Below are 18,758 nucleotides of genomic sequence, written 5' to 3' on the forward strand. Positions count from 1 at the left end.
TCTCCATTGAACACATGTTTTCAGCTCATCTCCTGAAAAATGATTCAAAGCATTTGAGATCAAAAAAAGATCGAAAGCAAGTAAAGGCTTTCTAGTTTCAACGCACACATACAAAAGAGGCAACAATTTCAAACTATTGATTTTCTTCAGTGCGAGCAGCTGACCCGTTGTGTATCATTCTGCACAGATCTAAACATAGCGTTCTGCGTCTCTGGGAACCATTGGAGGAGGAAATCCTGTGATCTAATGCAAATTCAAGCCAGTCAAGTGAAATGAAGCAACGGAATGATAATCCAGTTTCAGTGACCTTGCTCATGGATGATGACCTCATGAAGACAAAAGCAAAGAAAAAGGCACACAGCTCAGATCTCATTGATAGTCCTTTCAGAGGGGCAATATTCAGAGGTTCCCGGCGACGACATGTAGAAGGACTGCGTTTTCCTTTTTAACCTGGCTCGCTTGTTGGCCAGAGATAGGCTGCGCCGGCTTGAGTTGATGATTTCTGAAATAAACTTCTTGCAGTCCACGCACACCTCCATCGTACTCCAGTCCTCCATTAATTCTTTGGGAAACTCTTCCTGTGACTTATCCACAGATTTGGACCTCGAGGTCAACCTGAAAGGCAAAAGAGCAGGACCTGTCACATTATTTAGCAGCATGGCAGTGGGCCCCGGGGGACACCTTCAGGAAATGGCACATCAGAATGGTCTTGATTTAAATTTTCCCTTCTCCTGTCCCAAAAATGACACCAGGAGACCAAACACCAGAGAGGACACTTCTGCCCGATCAGGCAAGATTGCAAGGTAATTGCCCTCACTGAGGACATGTGTAACATTTACCTTGGAAAAACAACCTTACTAATAACTATAAATAGATGATGTGTTTGGTTCATTTGACACAGCATCCTAGCACCAGTGATTTATGCAAAGGGTTTATACTGTAGATCCCCTCAAAAAGGAGCACTTCTTTTACATTTAATTTCTTGGATTAGCTTTGACAACCATCTGTGTGTAAGATATAAAACCAGTAGATAACTTGATAGTATCAAAGTGAAAAAAAATAGTGAAAATTAGAATTTGAAAAACAAGGAGAAAAAAAAGATAAATCTTTGCAAGACATCATTGAACTCGCATTCAGTGAGTGAATCTAGCCTGTGAGATGTATCTCCAGAGTCTATTCGCACCACAAAAAGACACACTAAGGATATTTTTGCAGAGGTACTACAGAAATAGAGTTGCCCCAGGCTCATATCATTTTTCACCTGTAATGTGAAAAACGTTTAAGACACAGTGTTAGTATTGCTATTTCTGTAAATCAAAGCAATGAGTGGACGAGACATGGATTTTCAGGCTTCAGAAAAGTTACTACAAGCATTAGAAACATTGACAACTACAAAACAGGAAGACAATAATTAATGACTGATAACAGAAGAGGAAACATTCAGAACGCATTTCCAACAGACACGCATGTGCTCGGGTTGTTTCTCACCTGGACATGCTGCGCAGTGATCGCTGGTGACTGGTAGAGGGTTTTTCTGGCCTCATAAAACTTTCTCCTCTTTGCAAGGCTGAAGGTCCCAGCGAGAAGATGGGGAGAGTAGAATATGGCTTTGACGGCAACCGCATCTGTTGTGAGAACAGCAGAAGGAACATGCAGTATCATTAAAAAGATTACAGCTTTTTAGAAAGGGTCTAACTGTAAGTTTGTTTACTTACTTTTTTGCAACACTGTGAGCATACAGGCCTGTGTAAGAAAGTAAGAGCATGAACAATTTTTTTCAATGGGAAAAATTACATTTAAATCAAGAATAGAATCACAGAATCACTAAGGTTGGAAAGGACCTTCAAGATCATCAAGTCTAAGCGTTAACCCAATACCACCATGCCTCCTAAACCATGTCCCGAAGTGCCACATCCACACGTTTTTTTCCCTTCTCCACCCACTAATACTCCAAAAATAATCCAAACAGTAAATTGCCTGGAAATGCTTTCCACAACAGAGGAGATTATGGAAGTGTTGACTGGGGAGTCTAAATAAATTCCATCTCACTCTCCCAAGAGCATAAAAGAACAAATTGGTATTTTGCTCACTTCTAGCCAAGAGTTTCAGTCCAAGGAAGCAATTCTGTCACTTAGGAAGGATCTGGGTTTGCGTATTTTTTTTTAACCTCGACTTGTTACAGAAACAAAAGTCAACAGCATGCAGCGGAAACACTTGGGGGTTTCTAACATATAAATCAGTATTTTTGCCTCTGAAATGGTATTCACTTATTAACAGATATTAAATAGTTACCTCTTACAGAACTGACAAGTGTAAGACCAGGTAAAGAAAGAAAACCTTCTTGTTCGACAGCAAAAGCAGAGCTAAAAGAAGAACAGAGGAGTCCACAACATTAGGCAAAGTCCCGCACAGTAATGACTTCACCTATCAGTTGCCATCAGTGAGACCACAGTTGCAGTACTACATCCAGTTCTGGGGTTGATACTTCTAAGATTATGTTGAAAAGAATGGTCCAGAACTGTATCTTCATGTATTTAGAAATACTAATTTTTTTTTTACCTAAGTTAAATACTTGCCAGTTAATTATTTACTTATTTTTACTCCTCCCTCGCTGATGTTTATATCATTACTACAGAAAAAAGCAATGGGAAAGTAAGAATAACAGCAACGAAGAAGGGTAACTGTTACACCTGAAAAACACAAGAACAAATGGGCATAAATGCAGCCATAAATACATTTAGGCTGGAAATTGTTCCTAACCAGCTGGGTCAAATTTTTTGCCAGTGATAACATTTGATGATTTTCTTCCAATCCTACGTTCTTGAAAACTCGAGGAGGTGCAGGAAAGGGCTATTGCAACAATCTTACTTGAGGAAAACCTGCTTTATAGTGGTATAATAAATGCCATCTATTCAGCTTATTCAAAGGAGGTAGAGGTCACAGCTTAAGAACATTTCTAGGAAGGAAAGGCATTGAACAATGAAAAGTTTTGCAGTCAAACAAAAGATGACATATTGAGATCCAAAGACTTGGGTGATGCTACATAAATGTGGTTAGAAATAACAGTCAACCCTTTAATAGTGGGATAAATTAATTAAAGCATCAATTTACTTGGAGATTTGATAGAAGGTCATTACTAAGCTTTATATATCATGGCAATATGCAACAGCTGAATCTAATGAATGACATTTTAAGATTCTTGTCCCTCTGCCTTAAAAGTATTAAATCTTTAGATTAAATCTGCATACTAGACATGGGTAGGCCTGTAAGTAAGATACACTGTGAAGTCAAAAGACACCTGCTGGAGGTGTTTGAGAAGCACAAGTCAAAAGTGGGAGAAAAGGACACGGTGTCTACTGGTAAATGCCAATCCCCAATTTGCAGTTTACAGAAAAAAAATGTATTAGTTAACAGGTTCTATAGTATTAAACCTCCTTCTGGGGTCACATATCGTCTGACTTCTCTGAAGGCTTTCATTCCCTCTTTGCTTGATAGTGAGGATTCATATGAAAAACCTGTTGTAATTTCCTACTGCTAGCTCTAATTCTATTTTCTGGCATAGAAATGCTAAGCAATACTGCAGGGTGCCAGAAATCACTTTAGTCAATGAAGTTTAAAACATACACATACAGATATGCTCTGATAATTGCAAACACTACTGCATTTTTATAGACAATCTAAACAAAGAAAGTTATTTCCATTAAAAGTTTTTATGTTTCTGCACATAATTCAAGGAAGCTGACCCATATGTTATACATTTAGGGGGAGTTTGGTGGATAGTCCTTCTTTTTCTCCAATACAGGGTAAGAAACAAATGTGTAAACAGGAGGCTTGTGTGACCAGCCTCCCTCAATAAGCTTCAGAGCATCCACAGACTCAGCCCTACCTTTCCTTTCTTGAGAGCAGTGTAGACGTCTTTATATTGCTGGTACTTTTCCAGTTCTGCCTTCACCAGCACCTGACGGATGTGCATGACTTCCTCCACCGTCAGGGCCAGACATTCCACCGGGTAACAGAACTCCTCCTGGAAGCCAAAAAACCTGTATTATTTCAAAGCCAAACAGCTTCTTCCAGACTTCAGCCTTGACAACCAGCCACCTCGTTAGTAACTCCAGAAATAGAGGGTTTCTCCCTTCAAACTGGAATAGCACTGGCTCATTCATGGGCATCACACGAGTTCAAGCCATCAGAGACTGCGTAAGCGTAATCTAAATGGTCTGACGTTCAGCCTTCACAACAATGACAGTTTTCTTCGTTTTTCCTCCTCAAACTGCTTGACCCTTCTTTTGTTTGTCTTACGAAAGACTTGTTTCAAACCAATTAATGTTCGGGTTTGTAATTTGAAAGGGAAAAGGTAATTTGGCAGATGGTATTACTATTAAGTATATTGTTTGAAGAGGCAGAATTTCTCTGAGACTTTGTGGTGCCCAGAGAGGCCAAGGAAAGTTGTTAGTAGCCCATTCTAGCAGAAATTTTTATTCAGTGGTACCACATCTTGGTGCTTACATGGATCAGAATTCCACCAAGACTACAAAAAGTTACGGCAGTTCAGGCAGAAAAGTTCTCCTTTCTGCCCCAGGAAAGTAACAGCAGCAATTTAAGCTTTATAGAATAATCTTCAAATATAAGGCAGGAGAAATGGTTACCCAGTGTTGCATTATTAACAGCAGAGACTCAAATAGAGACTAAACAACGTAACCTCCCACTAGTAAAATTTTGTGCCTGTTCTGTATTGCAGCATTTTGGAGAATACTGAGTAGAGAACTCCTGAATTTGGTACCAGAGAATAAAAAGCACCAACCCAATTTGTAATCCAGCCCTGTAGTTGATTATACATTTCCAACAGAAAGACAGAAACCTCTGTGGGAACTCCCATCGCTTTACGCTTAGCGAACCTTTTCAGTCAGCCCAGAGGGGCTACTGTGCGGTAATGACAATGACATGTAATGCTCTCTGAATAAATGAAGGAAATTTCTGCTGCAAATACAAAGACGTGGCTGACAGTTTAGAGATCTCGTTTACAAACGGAAGTGATGAATCCCACGTACTCAGAGGTCTGTTCTGTCTTTCTGTTAGATTAAAAAGAAAATCTTTCTACGTTGCAGACCTGGCAAACATTAGCATTTAGGAACCACCACATTTTTAAAAACTGTTGTCTTACCTATCTAGAAAGGGAACACAAAGAAACTTCACTCTGTTTAAGGTACCCCACAAAAGACTAGAATTGAGTTAATTTTGTTAGATTTGCCAGCTAAACCTTAGGGGTACAGAATCACTAGTTGTCTGGAAAGAACAAACTACATTAAAAGCAACTGCAATTTGCTCTGAGGTGTAAAACTGCACAGCTAAAACAAAATAACTTCTGTTCCTTATGAGCAACTTTAGAGCTAACCAGCAGCTCTCAGCGTTTCGTTCTGGGTTCTTCCCATAGCAACCACCTCGCTATGGAGAAGGCACGGCTGAAGGCTGGGGCGAGACGGGAGAGGAAGTGGGTGGGAAAGCGTGATGGATACAACGCCCGCAAACCCCCTCGATTCTGCACCATGGGAGACTGAGAGAAACTGTCCGAGGTGAATGAGGCTGCCTGAATGCTTGTAATCAATCAGAGCTTTAAGTCCTTTAGAAATACATTTCTTACTTGAAGCTCTTCCTTCCCCCTCATGAATGCCCATTCCTTTAATTTACAGAACGATGACGTCAGGGAATATTGCTCCTTTGAAGAAAGTCTGCGGATCTGCTATAGGTGTAGAGCAGGTACTAGGGGAATAGTGGGGGCCTGTCGTTGTACCAATCGAAAATAATTATCACTAAAGCAAATAGAAATTGCTAGCAGGCAACAGGGGAAACATAGAAAATGTTCACATGTTTAAATGCTAATGTTTTAATTCCAGAGGTTACACAAGGACAACAAAATGTTAATGCAACATTAAATCGAAAGATAAATATTATGCTGATTTCAGAAAACTGCTTGGTTTTTTTTTTCCCTTTTCGGAATAGAAATAAGTACACAAGAAAATTTTCTGTTTCAACACTACCTTTAAGGCACTGAAATTAATTAAAATTACACTAAGCACTGACTAAACTTCATTAAACAATGATGCTTTGGAGTTATTGCTCAAACTTCCAACCATAATCTACACTCAAGTTAGGCAGCTCCAAGTGAGAGAACTTCAGCTCTCTGCATACAACAGAACATACTAAAGACAAAATGTGGTTTGAATGGTCTTGATTTTCTGGAATTGTACTCATTTTAATATTAAAAACAAGTCAGTATTCTTATTTTTAAAGGGAAAAAAAATTTTACTTAAAAACAATATTTTGAACTTGAAGTTTCCAAAATCCTCATGAGAATTGGCTTAACACTTTGACTGTGCAGTCTTATTACATACACCATAATAGCTTAAGGTGTATACGTGTAATTTTTTTACCCAGGAAAAGCAGGTAGTAAGAATTACATATCCATAATGTGAAATAAAGTGCTTTGTAGGTCATTCTCAGCATATACACACCTAATAGCTCCTTATGACTAACACATTTTTACACTAATATATTCCTTGTAAAACTTCCTATTAAAGGATGTCACTAGGCATTCGAATGAGCTGCTCCAGTAAATTGCAATTGAAAAAGTGCCAGACTGGCCTCTAAATTCTGCAATTCACAATTAATCAAGCACTCTAAACTCTCCTTGCTTTTGCGGACTAAAAGTTTCTAAGAAGTTGGCTGTGTACCTCAACTATAAACTCTCCTGCAACAGGTTTCACACTTTCACTTATTGGTTGGGACAAGAAAAAGAAGGAAAAAATTAAGTTATTCATGTTCAGTTCTACATAGGGGTAAATTAATAATTTTTTCTTCTTAGTGGATTTGCCTTCCCTGGTACATAACTATTAGTTATTCTGCAAAGTTCTGATATGTAAGTGTGCTAAGGACCAAAACCATATGTAGGTTTTCAAATAAAACAGACTGCAAATGCCCTTTCATTCTACATAGTGTATCTTGTCAGAAACATAAAACCTTATTCTTTTCAACACAGTCCAAGGATTACAATAGTTTTGCTGGATTTTTGCTGCAGGATCTTCATGTGCTGTAACATTTAAGGTCTGTCCCATTGATAATCTTGTGATGTTGCATTTTTAGTTTGCTGTCCTTTCAGAACTGATTTCTTTTCCCCGTGAGGTGATTGAAGACACACAAATATCCTATACACATTGAAATCAATGTCAATCAGGTGTGATGTCCCAGCCTAAGCTTTAATTCTTGCCACAGTTTAGGAAGTGCTCCCCTAGGAGGGAACATGCTGGTGAAGGTGATTTCCAAAGCCAGCAAAAAGAGGCAAACCTTTGCGGGTTTCCACCTGCTGGCAAAAGCTCTCTCACAGAGATAGTACATAGCCCCTGCCACCCCACACATGGCTGCTTCAACGGGATGAGAGCTGAGCAGAGAAGCTGTTTGCATAGTTGAAAAAAGTGGTCTGAAAGTCATCCTTGGAAATAAACTGGTTATCCTAGGAACCTGAACAATAGATAGGAAGCAGAGAAGCGAATGCTGTGTATAAATGAAACCATTAGCTTTGGTCCTCTGGGTCATGAAAAATAATAATGATAATAATAATAATTAAAAAAGCAAACAGACTACAAAGGCATTCATATGTACATCTCAGGACACTGGCTTCATCTCAGAGATTAAGCACCGAGTCGTCTTACTAGAGTGAGCACACTACCAGGCTGACCCCCCAAAAAATCAGTGAGCTGCCCTGCCTTTCCATGTAGCACTGGTAGGGTGACATATCAAAAGGACTATGGCATCTTTCCAAGTGTCTCCCCTCCCCACCTACTTAGGTCTAACTCCCTCTGTCTGATGAGATGCCAGTTTACAAACCCATGATTAGTATGCAAGACAGACCAGTTTCTTGCTAATCCTGCTAAGAGACTGTAGCAAAGTCCTGCCTGTTTTCACTGGCATTGAGGGCTATTTATTGACGAGGTCTCCTTCACCTTGGAGAGAGACTGCGGTCACAGGAGCAGGTGATAAGAAATGAAACTCCATCAATCCTGGAGGAAGGGATGAAGAAGTGTGAAGTCAAGTAAAAAGTAAATAATATTCTGCACTTATTGAGAAGCGTTCACTCCAGGAACGGCAGTGTTACATATGCAGCATCTGGAGCAGCCACAGAAAGAAGCTGTCATCTCTCTGGGGAAGGAAAGACTTGCAATAAGCCAAAGCGTGGGACTGGGCCAGTGCCAGCATATCAGCAACCATCTACCAAAACGAACACAAGTATTGTGGCAGTTGTCTGTCACACCCTAGAGGGCACTATTGCCAAGTTAAAGAGTTAGCTCTTGAGGCGTCAAATAACATTAACATTCTGTTTAACAGAACATCATTTCACTACTGATTTTCCTTCCTTCTCACTTCATAGCTAAAACCAATCTAGGTGACAGTTCTCTAAAGAGTGAAAAAAAAACCCCAAACCAAAAAACCCAAGCACAAAAGAAACTAGTAAAACCTTTCCCATGTGTTCCCACATTAGCCTGACTTATTTAATGTCTTTTTCTCCCCTTACGTCTCTGAATGACTCTGGGCCTGTCAGAAAATAAAGCTTGTGCTTCCACATGTAGTGAGTGCAGCAGGTGATGACAGGGCAATCCATTTTATATGGCAGCGTCTTCAAACGCACACTGAAGGAACCCTCCAGCTTGGTGCTGGTGCAGTATGTTCCGCTCCAAGTTCACTTTGGCAGAAGAAGTCTAGAACACTACTTCTGTTGTGCGTTTATCAGCATGCTACTACCTGACCATCACCTGGAATGAGAAACTACATTCTAATTCGAAGGGTATAATAAACAAAATTTGGGAGTTCCTCAGAAAAGAAGAGGAGGAAGCGTGTTGTGGGAATATTTGGAGATTATTTTCTTGTTGTTGTTGAACTTCATCATCTAATAGGTTTGGATCCTGGCCACCAACTCTTGGGCCAACAAGAATACTCTCCAAAGCCCATTAATACTACTGCACTAAAAGACGGGGCAAGTGAATATTCCCTTTCTTTCAAAACTAGGATGTGTTTATTGATTTCTCTATTCACCAGCACCTCATGGGGCATACTTCGAAACCCTGCTGGTAGGAAAAGAGACAAGGAACATATCCTGCATGAAATTACAAAGCACTAATCAGTATGTCAGCATAAACAAACCAGGATTTCATACCCTTTGCTGTTTATACTCTGTTGGAAAACAGCTCTCAATTAAAGCTAATTGATCAAATGTACTGTACTTTCTTTTCAAGCAGTAATACAGGTTTTTGCCTCAATAACTTCAACAAAGCAACACAGCCAAACCTTGATTTGGGTTACTGTAAGAGCTTTCACATGTAAAACATTACGACACAAGTTCTTAATGTGGGAAGAAAAGAAACCATTCCATTCATTCAGCCATTAACTAAAATACTTCCAACAACTAAAAAATTCCCCTAAATCCCAAAATAGATCCACTGCTTTGGAACTGTCTCTATTCAAATGAAAATCAGTATGGTGAAGTTCGTCTGTTTTGGTAACATTCTGAAATTTTAAATCAAGACACGTGGCTTTACCCGGAGTCCTAATCAAAGTGCAAATATTTTCTGAGGCACCTGTACCTGGGATTTTGGATAAATAGGCTAGAGAGACAAAGTTCAAATCTTGATTTCAAAATGTCTTTAGTAGTCAAGGGCTGTTTCTGAATTGAGGAGTTTTCTTTGAGTCAAGTTCTAATCACACTGAAGCCAAGTTTTAATTTTCATTATACTCTTAGTATGCCTCTTTTTCTCTCTCCTACCACCCACTCCACTTACAAGTGATCTGGAGCTCTGTTTTGAAGGTGGTAGGAACTGTCTCACATTGGTTGGCGTTTCCTTTTCAATGGAGTGTCGTCTCTGAGGTGGCTGCCGTCTCTCAGGCTGTGGTGTAGATGATATGGGCAAGAACTTTGGAGGCACTAAAGATTCAAGCAGTATAAAAAAATTAGCTCTTGTAAGACAGAGTGTTGGACAACATTGCTCAGTACTTAAACCAGCCACTGATTTGCTAGCATTCCCTCTATTGGTGGCTGACGTTACACATCCATACTCAGAGCATCTTCAAGACGCGTATCACATTCATCACATTTTCCAGATTGAGAGAAAAGGAATACTCATAAACCTAGCAAATATAGGCATGCTACTGCCCAGTTACCATTGTATATAAAGTTGGTGTTTCAGGGTATTAGCTTATTCTACTTATTTCATTATTGTGAAAAGCAAATACAAATTTTCTGTATGCACAGATTACATTTTATGTAATGCACAGATTACACTTTCATACAAAACTTTTCCAGTGAAACTGAAACACTTTGAAACAAATGAAAAATACTGTCACACAGTAAATCCTATGCCTGAAAAAAAAAAGAACAGATCCTCACCTTTTCCCAGTAAGTACTTATGAGAAATACTGGTGCTTGCTACAGGTCTTTCAAACAAGTACATTCACTGCCATGGTGACACAGATGCAGGAAACATTTATATAGGTCTTAGGTTAGAATGTGTTTCTGCAGCAACAAATTCTTTTATGAGATGAGCATAGCTAAACTACCTCCCATTCACTTGTGACTTCCTCTACAGTTCCACATCAACTTCAGGTGTGAAACTTTGTTTCACATACATACCCACATATAGTGGAGGTTAATGCCTTCCAATCGTTAATCACATTTGATCTATTGCGCAGGTTCTAGGGTTCAGCTTTAGAGAGTTATTTCATTGACAACACTCAGCTTCAGCTTTATATGAAAGTTTAAAGTTTAAGACAAAATTCATAGAACAGAAAACAGAAGCGTGTAAAAGCAGCCGCTGGGCTCGCTCATCAAAACTCACTCTTTCTGCTGCTGGTGTCTTCTTGAGAGGGGTCTTCCACTTGTGAGGGGGAGATGCTGCTGCTACTTGCTGATTTGTGCACTGACTCCTCCTGTATGGCAAGAGCAAAAGAAACAAAATTCCTCAAGGACTCTTTTTTTTTCTCTTACTGCTTCTTAGCCCACAGAAATCACAAGCTATCAAAAGTATTTTGCACCATTCAAACACTCAAAGCCCTAGAAGAAGTCCTGAGAAAAACATCAACTCTACACAGCACTGAGTAAATGGAATTTTCAGTGCTCCATTTTTTTAGAAACTGGAATAAACAGTACATGGTTGGAATGCAGTGTATTTAATTATCACATGAAAGAACAAGATCAGAAGAGAGGTGCATGTTACTGATATGCTTTTTGTCCGGATAGCTGTAGCTTCATTAGAAAGATACCATTTTTACATCTGTATCAAAAATCACTATTAGATTGCAACTTCTTTTAGCCACAGAAAGCAAAATGGAACTTCCTACTCCCCCTCTGAAACTGATTCTAGTGGCAATGCAGAAAAAAAGCAAGGACTGAAAGCAGGAATAGGTTATGCAATATTCCTCCTTGCCAGCAAATGGGCATGGGGCTGTATCAGACCTCCCTTTCACCTCTGGCTGGCAATATTGAGTGTTGGGGCGTAGTCTGCATCACAACACATCTGAGAGAAGAACAAAGGGGATGCAGGGGGGAAAAAATGCATCTGCATCACAACTCATTTGGAGGTCCACAGCTCAGCAGTGCAGATATTTGCAGCCTGTAATTTAGGGCATAACATAGTCATAATTTAACTCCCAGTGAGTAACTCTAAATAGGTTAAGCCCAATTCAAATTGCAGGCAAAGAGGTGGCCGAGTCATTTATAGGCCATCAGGACAACACATACGCTCTTCTGTGTGTTACATACAAAGTAAAAGTCAGTAAAGAAATAAGGCAATTTGAGAGAGCGATCTTCGCTTTCTTTGAATGTCGTATGTTCCACCTCCCTTGTCAGCTCAGAAAACCTCACCCAAACTCCCTTCAGTTTGTTTATTTACACTACTTTAGCACTGTTCCTGAGCCCCAACCAGTATTCTGTTGAGCATCTTAATTGTTTTAATTGCTTCACCAGCTAATTTTGTTGACTCAAACCAGTACAGCATCTGTTCTCTGTGTCAGCTCAGTGTGGCTGATTTATTTTCAATTCATCTTTCGCGGTATGTTTCAGGATTTATTCTGTACAACCTTGCTTGCCTACACAGTATTCCCTAAAGAACACAGTCAGACATCTTATTTTTCCCTCCTACAAGAATCATTTCATGTTTCCCTTTACAGAATTTTCTTTCACTGAGCTCTGCTCATTTTTCTGTGTGAAATATCATGCTGCATTAGCTTCAGGATGCACCAAGCTACAAGCTGGGAAGCTCTAAGTTCAAGATCCAAGTCTCATTGACAGGTCTTAATATTGCTGCATCCTGCCCAGCTTCAGCCATATTAACAAAACCTCATATTATAATTTTAAAGACTCCTGAGAGATTTCAGAATGCAAATCTCTTCTGCTTTCAGAATAGATGCACCAAATTATGCACCCACACAAATCACCCATAGGATAATCCCTAATACAAAGAGGGTCAACCTTTCACAGATCAAGAAAGTAGGCAAAGAGATAAATTTCTACCCACATATATTTCTCCCCAGCCTCCTATCTTTCAGCTTCGGTGCCTTTATAAGCGCCCTGCCAGGAAGCCCCTTCTTCCCCATTTACTAAAGAGAGTCAGGGAAGACTGCCTTCCCCAGGCTAAAATCAGCCTCTGTGAATAAACCCTGCCTGCATGTGCTTTCCAGACAGCTTAACTTTCAGAAAGGTCCAAACTCAATTACCGGTGGAGCGGACAAAGCTCATTCTTGAGAATGTAATGTTGGTATGTCTTGAGGATCATATATAATGCAGCTTTTAAGCTAGAGAGCTTTTTTAAGCTTTTCTCCTTTTTATGCTTTTTTAAATTTTTAACTCTCCATTTGAGGGAGAATGGATTCAAAGTCATTTCTCCATCTCAGTGTATTTGCTCGTCCCTGTCTGTGAAACATTTGTTTGGTGTTACTTCCCAAGCCTACGCAGCAAACTAAACCACTGACATTTGCACCAAACTGCAACCCCTCTGGCACAGCTGATGCTCTTTATTTAACAGCTGGTACGGTGAGGGTGACCTCACATCTGAGGCCTTTAGTGACAGCTCCTGCATGGGTGCCAGAAGGGTGCAACACATTTGCCTGCATTCCCAAAAGAATAATTGCTACAAATACATTGTGGAACAGATACTGGACATTTAGAAAAATAAGTAAATACTGGGTCTAAGGCCAAAATGAGCATTTAAACTTTTAAAAGAATATTCTCATAAAAATGAGGGAGGGGGGTGTCTGATCTAATATTTTTTGAAGTTCTGTGGGCTCACAAAGCAGTCATGGAAAATTCAGCTTATAATCTGCAAAATCACTTCTCATCTGATCAGCTCAGCAAATTGAGGAGTAAAACTCAATTCTGACAAATCGAGAAGCAAATTGTGTCCTGATTTTTTACCTCTGAATCTGAGCTGTCAAGTTCAGCCAACGTGGGAGCCTTAAGGAGTCTCTTGCGTTGTACTGTCACCTGCGTGGCCCCATTCTGCTTTCCTTGTGGTGCCAGGCCACCGTTCGCTACAGAGGCATCCAGTAACTTTCTTCCAGCCTCTGGCGTAGATACATCTAGCAAAAGAAACAGAACAATTGGTGTTTGGACCTAATTTTTATTTTGCCTTCTCAAATCTTACTGTCAAGGCAATACACACAAAAGGAAGAAAAAATATTGTGATAGTTACATGGGTGCAATTATTTTACTTTAGCAATACATTGCTCAGAGAACTACAGGCAATGGCTTGTGGTACTGAAGCAATATGAAAGAATGAAAGCAGTGGAAAAAGCAGCAGTGCACAATACTAAAAAACAACCTCAGACTAATAGCAATCAACTTTAAAAAAAAATTCCTGTGTTAAACCTGAAAATATTCTTCCTTCAACTACAGTCTATAATTAAGTATATAACAAGTATCAGAAGAATACACAACCATATCTGGACAAGTGGGTTTCCAGTGAATCTGAAGTCAACGCCACACAGAAATTAGGAGGCGTAGCATGGAGTAAACCTAGTTTTTCCTGTGAGGACAGAATTACACTTTATTCTGCAGTATACAGAAAAGGAATGAAAATGAGCTAAATAACTAGCATTCATCAAAAATATGCACAATTCTTAGTTTTGCATGGTCATTTGTATTAAAAATATGTCTGTGATGTCAAATCTTCGTGTAACAGCAGAAACATGAGGCTCCAGCTCTATTTTCATGTACATGAGTTTTACAAGGATGTAACTCCACTGAATAAATTACTCAGGATTTCTGCCAGTGTACAATGAAGATGCATCTCGGATAACGTAAGCATTGGGTCTGTTGTGTTTAGCCTAGCTTAGCTTAGACATTAAGATAATGACCTAGGCTTTGATATTTTAGGAGAACTTAGAGTTTTGTCTGATAAATCAGTTTTATCCCTGTAAAAGTACAAAGTGCAGTATTCCAATCTGGAGAAAATTATGGCAGAGGGAGAAGGAAGAGAAGCTTTTAATCTGCCATTTGCATGTATGCCTAAGCATCTAGTCTTTCTACAAATGTGTTTTTCTGCTCATGTAATTATAGGACTCCTTCCCCAGTCTTGTAATAACAAAGTACCTCCAGGTATTTTAAGGCTAGAGTAATGATGAGTTATTATTCCCATTTTTATACATGGTGAAAAGAGGCACAGAAGGTCAAATGACTCGTACCTTAGGTTACTGGGGGGACTATGACAGAGAAATGATATCACCCAGATATTCCTAGCGCCAGCAATGTAAGTACTCACACATCACTTGGAGTTACTTACATAGTTGCCCTGGTATAAACAGACACGGTCACTGCTGCTACAACACAATTTGCATTGATAAAAGCTGGTCTTGCACTAGGTAAGTTAAAACTACGCAGTCTAGACAAAGCCTCAGTGGCAGTAGTAGGTCTGTTTTACAACATTCTCACCGAGGTAGCTTTTGGAAAGGAATAAGAAGACGAGTAAGTTAAATCAATATACTTTTAAAAGAATTAATTAGATTATCATTAAATGCTAGAAACTGAGCTAGAAGGGATAGGGGATGTATTATAATCCCTCTATAAATCATACCTTCAACTGGGAGTATAAGAAAAGGTGATTATTCGGACTATTAAAGTCATGGTGACATTCCAAGCCTATGAATCTGTATACTACAGTGTTATTACTGCCTTCAGGTCCTCCCTACAAAGCATTGCAATCAAAGACTTAGACTCTCTAACCCTTAGTTCCTATCTTCAAAGGCTTTGCTAATGGGTGTCCTGACTAGCACTATGGCTTATAGGTCATGGGTTTTTTTCCTCCTAGATTTCTGTGAGTACAGCATGGGCGTCCTCCACATCAAATGCATTCCTGCTCTAACAGCTGCTCAACACCATCCCAGAAAGCGACAGCAGGAAAACAAAAACCAAACTGCCTCACCTCCCTGCTGCCAATACCACTTCTTGAGACCTCTTAATTAGCTGGCATGCAGTTGATTGAAGAAGCTCAGGGTTTCCCAAATGAGCAAGAGAAAACCTTTGATTTGTCTTTTGATTGCACAGGGCGGTTCCTGAACAGACTCTCCAGTGAAGCAGCCCCAGCACCACCAACACAACAGCCAAAAGGAGGTGTCCCTCCGCTCAAAACTTTCCTGGGTATTGACTCCCCTGATTGATGGCAGGGAGGCTGAAGAATGGCCGGTGAGTATTGTTGGGCTCACCAGTATAAAAATGATCGGAAGGCCAACAGTATTGCCCTCTTTCCAAAAAATAAAACACACAATAGCTCTGGAGAAAGGAAAGAGGAAGGAATATGCACCGGACAACCCCTAGTACTATGGGAGGTGATGAAATGGATATCCAGTTTTCTGTTATTTTCTGCTTTGGTTTGGTTTTTTTTGTTTGTTTTTGGGGTTTGTTTTGGGGGTTTTTGTTTTGTTGTTTCGTTTGTTTTGGTTTTTTTTTTGTTTTTTAAAAATTCAGATGCCATTTCTTTAGGCCCCAGAAAGGGAAATTTCTGATCCATTTTGCAGGTAATTTACGTAGCCAATTACTACCTACAAAGCCTACAACAGGTGCTATTTAAGCTCACACATATGAGTTTTTCAGAAACTTATTGTTTATGCATCTTCTTGAAATACCGGAGAAGCTTTAGGTGAACTGAGAATACAATCCATAGCATTTTTTGAAGGGCTCTTCAGTAGGAAATGTCATTTATTACCATTCTCTCCTCTAAAGAAAAAAACAGGGAGTGTTTTTACAACTTGCAAGCACTAGAGAATAAAAAAACAATAAACAAACAAATTTTACAAAAGTAAAATTAGAAAACCATCCAGTTTATAAAACCTGTTTTGACAACAGTGCTTGAGTTCAGTTTATCATTCCTGCTCTTACAGTACTGGATATACATGAATAAAAGGATTATCGTAATTTAAGGAAGGGATCATGAAATTTTACAGTTTTAGCAAACAGATTTCAACAAAAATAATTTGTTCCAAAATTAAAACCATAATTTGTTATCACATACAGACCAAACAATGACTCCTGTAAGCTATTTTAGTGATGTACTCAGGCAACAGAAAGTTACCATGTGGCAAATAATTGTACATCATCATAAACAAGATAAAATTAATCAGGATAAACAAGTCAGGAACAACCATTGGACTAGCGCTTATAAAAATGATGATGACAGAAGAAATTAATGGACAATTCTTTGAAACAAAAACCTAATTTTTGGGTAGTCTGGGTAGTAGTTGGGTAGCAGTTTCACAATCTCTAGTTTCATAGAACATCTAAATGTTTTGGAGATTATTCAAATTATGTCCAAAAAAAAGGCTTGTGTGAGTAACACCCTGGGGTTAAGATTTTATTACAGAGTCAGACACACTGTGAGAGTGTCATTTCTCTGTGTTTTCAGGCAGCAAGTACAATGAACAGTACCTGCAAATTGGATGAATATGTTTGCTTTCTTTTGAATTTCTTCTGAGCTATCATTACAACAGGCAAATGAAAGAAGAGAAGGTCTTGATTTGATTACTTGATCTTTGTGTTGGCCTTCCCTGACTAGCCTTAAGAAGGGGGAGACAAAAAACCCCACCCTAGGATAATATGAAATGTGCCTTTATTTACATGTAAGATTATGACTCTTATGAAACAAGGAATTAAGCAGACCACAGGTTACATGCAAACCACAGCAGTCATGCAACTATATGCTGTCTGCTTCCTAACCATCTCTCCTTGGCAAATAATGACAACAGAAACCTGAATTTTGTTCTATACAGCAAACGTACTCCTCAACCTTACCATTTTTACACTGAGTTTAAAAGAAGGCTAAAATGGACCTGTGGAATTAATATAGGTATATGATGATGATAATATACCAGGAAAGATTATATAAGTAATAATGGTAACAGAGATGTGCTGTTCCTTTCAATGGACTTACATGTTGAAGTCAAAACTGAGAACTAATAAATCAGTATACCAAGCTGCCAGTCTTTTGCTGGTGTTTGCATCACATTTATTATCGTGTTACCTAAATTAAGAGATTACCAGGACCCGGTGGAGTTCCTTCCTCACACTGGTTTGAGGCACGTAAAGCCAACAGTGATACACATCACCTCACAGGGTTGGCAACAACAGGAATAATCTCTGTGAAGTTTTGGGGTGAATGTTTCCATTTCCTTTTTCTTCTCTCCCTGCACCTCCCTGCCCCCAAAACATACAGACTGTTTCTGAAGTAACAACTTCAAAGCATCCATGCACACAGCTCTTGGGTAAGAACTTGAGTGTTAAGAGTGGGAATGACTGGTCTTTTGAGCTACATTCAACACAGCACATAGAAGTGAAGCTGCTTTCAAGCTATTTTTCTATTAGAAGAAGGGGCAATGACTGCCGTCGTCCCTAGTTGATACCTGAGTAACTCTCAGATCACTCTCGTTACAGGTGGCTACCGCTTACTCCTTCTATTCTACCAGTAGGAAACACCAGCCTAAAAGGAGGTCCCAGGCACCCCTCCTCTCCTTTTCAGGACGACAACAGCAGGCAGATGCATGGAGCCAGGCAGAGTGATGTACCAACTACACCAGCTCGATGCCAGTTCAGGTCTTCTCAGAATTGGTCTGCATCATTCCAGTCGCAGACAGCAAGCATAATAAGAGCCTGCACCTGTCCTTTAGCACTTAGTAGGAAACATTTCTGTTTTTCAGCTGGTTTCGGTTTTTTCATGACAGCAATTTCATCAAGCAAAGAGCAATGAAAGTGGTGAAAAAGCAAGCATGTGGAAACAGTGATCACAGAATGAAAGCGCAGTATATCTTCCCCGCCTTCAAAATAATGAAAAAAGTAAAAGCACGCAAAGCAACAACATTCAAAACTACTGCTTATCTGCTTACTGTTGACGTCCCAACCCATCTAATTCATTTGTACTGCTCATCTGGTGTCTCGTATCTACCCAACTGGAATGTTTTAATCATCCTGAATTTACTTCTAAAAACAATCAGATCACTCAGTCACGCCATGTGACACTACTTGCTGAGAACCACATGAGGTGAAAAAACAAAAACAATCACATTTGGAAGATGCATAAAGAAGACAGGAAGAGTTCTTCAATGGTCAGTCAAAAAGAGCATATCCAAATACAGTATAGATTGCTATGGAGCTACTTCTTTAAAATAAAAACATTATGGTAATGAATTAATGGATTATGAAGGGAGCTTTTACAAAATATCATTTGGATTTAAACAAA

General features: G+C 39.4%; 1 protein-coding gene across 1 annotated transcript in view; it reads right to left on the reverse strand.

The window, feature by feature from the left end:
- Positions 1-362: 362 nt before the first annotated feature.
- SPIRE1 (spire type actin nucleation factor 1) overlaps positions 363-18,758 on the reverse strand; it is a gene marked incomplete at both ends in the record, with an annotated part of 125,301 nt that continues 106,905 nt past the window's right edge. The window contains 8 exons of the mRNA XM_082014809.1: positions 363-615; positions 1,489-1,625; positions 1,716-1,743; positions 2,293-2,363; positions 3,887-4,024; positions 9,825-9,967; positions 10,878-10,968; positions 13,451-13,614. Of these exons, the coding sequence (XP_081870935.1) occupies positions 363-615; positions 1,489-1,625; positions 1,716-1,743; positions 2,293-2,363; positions 3,887-4,024; positions 9,825-9,967; positions 10,878-10,968; positions 13,451-13,614 (1,025 nt within the window). The remainder of the gene's footprint in view (positions 616-1,488; positions 1,626-1,715; positions 1,744-2,292; positions 2,364-3,886; positions 4,025-9,824; positions 9,968-10,877; positions 10,969-13,450; positions 13,615-18,758) is intronic.

This window comes from Phaethon aethereus (genome assembly GCF_964289735.1).
Source record: "Phaethon aethereus genome assembly, chromosome: 2".
In the NCBI taxonomy this organism is placed as follows: Eukaryota; Metazoa; Chordata; class Aves; order Phaethontiformes; family Phaethontidae; genus Phaethon; species Phaethon aethereus.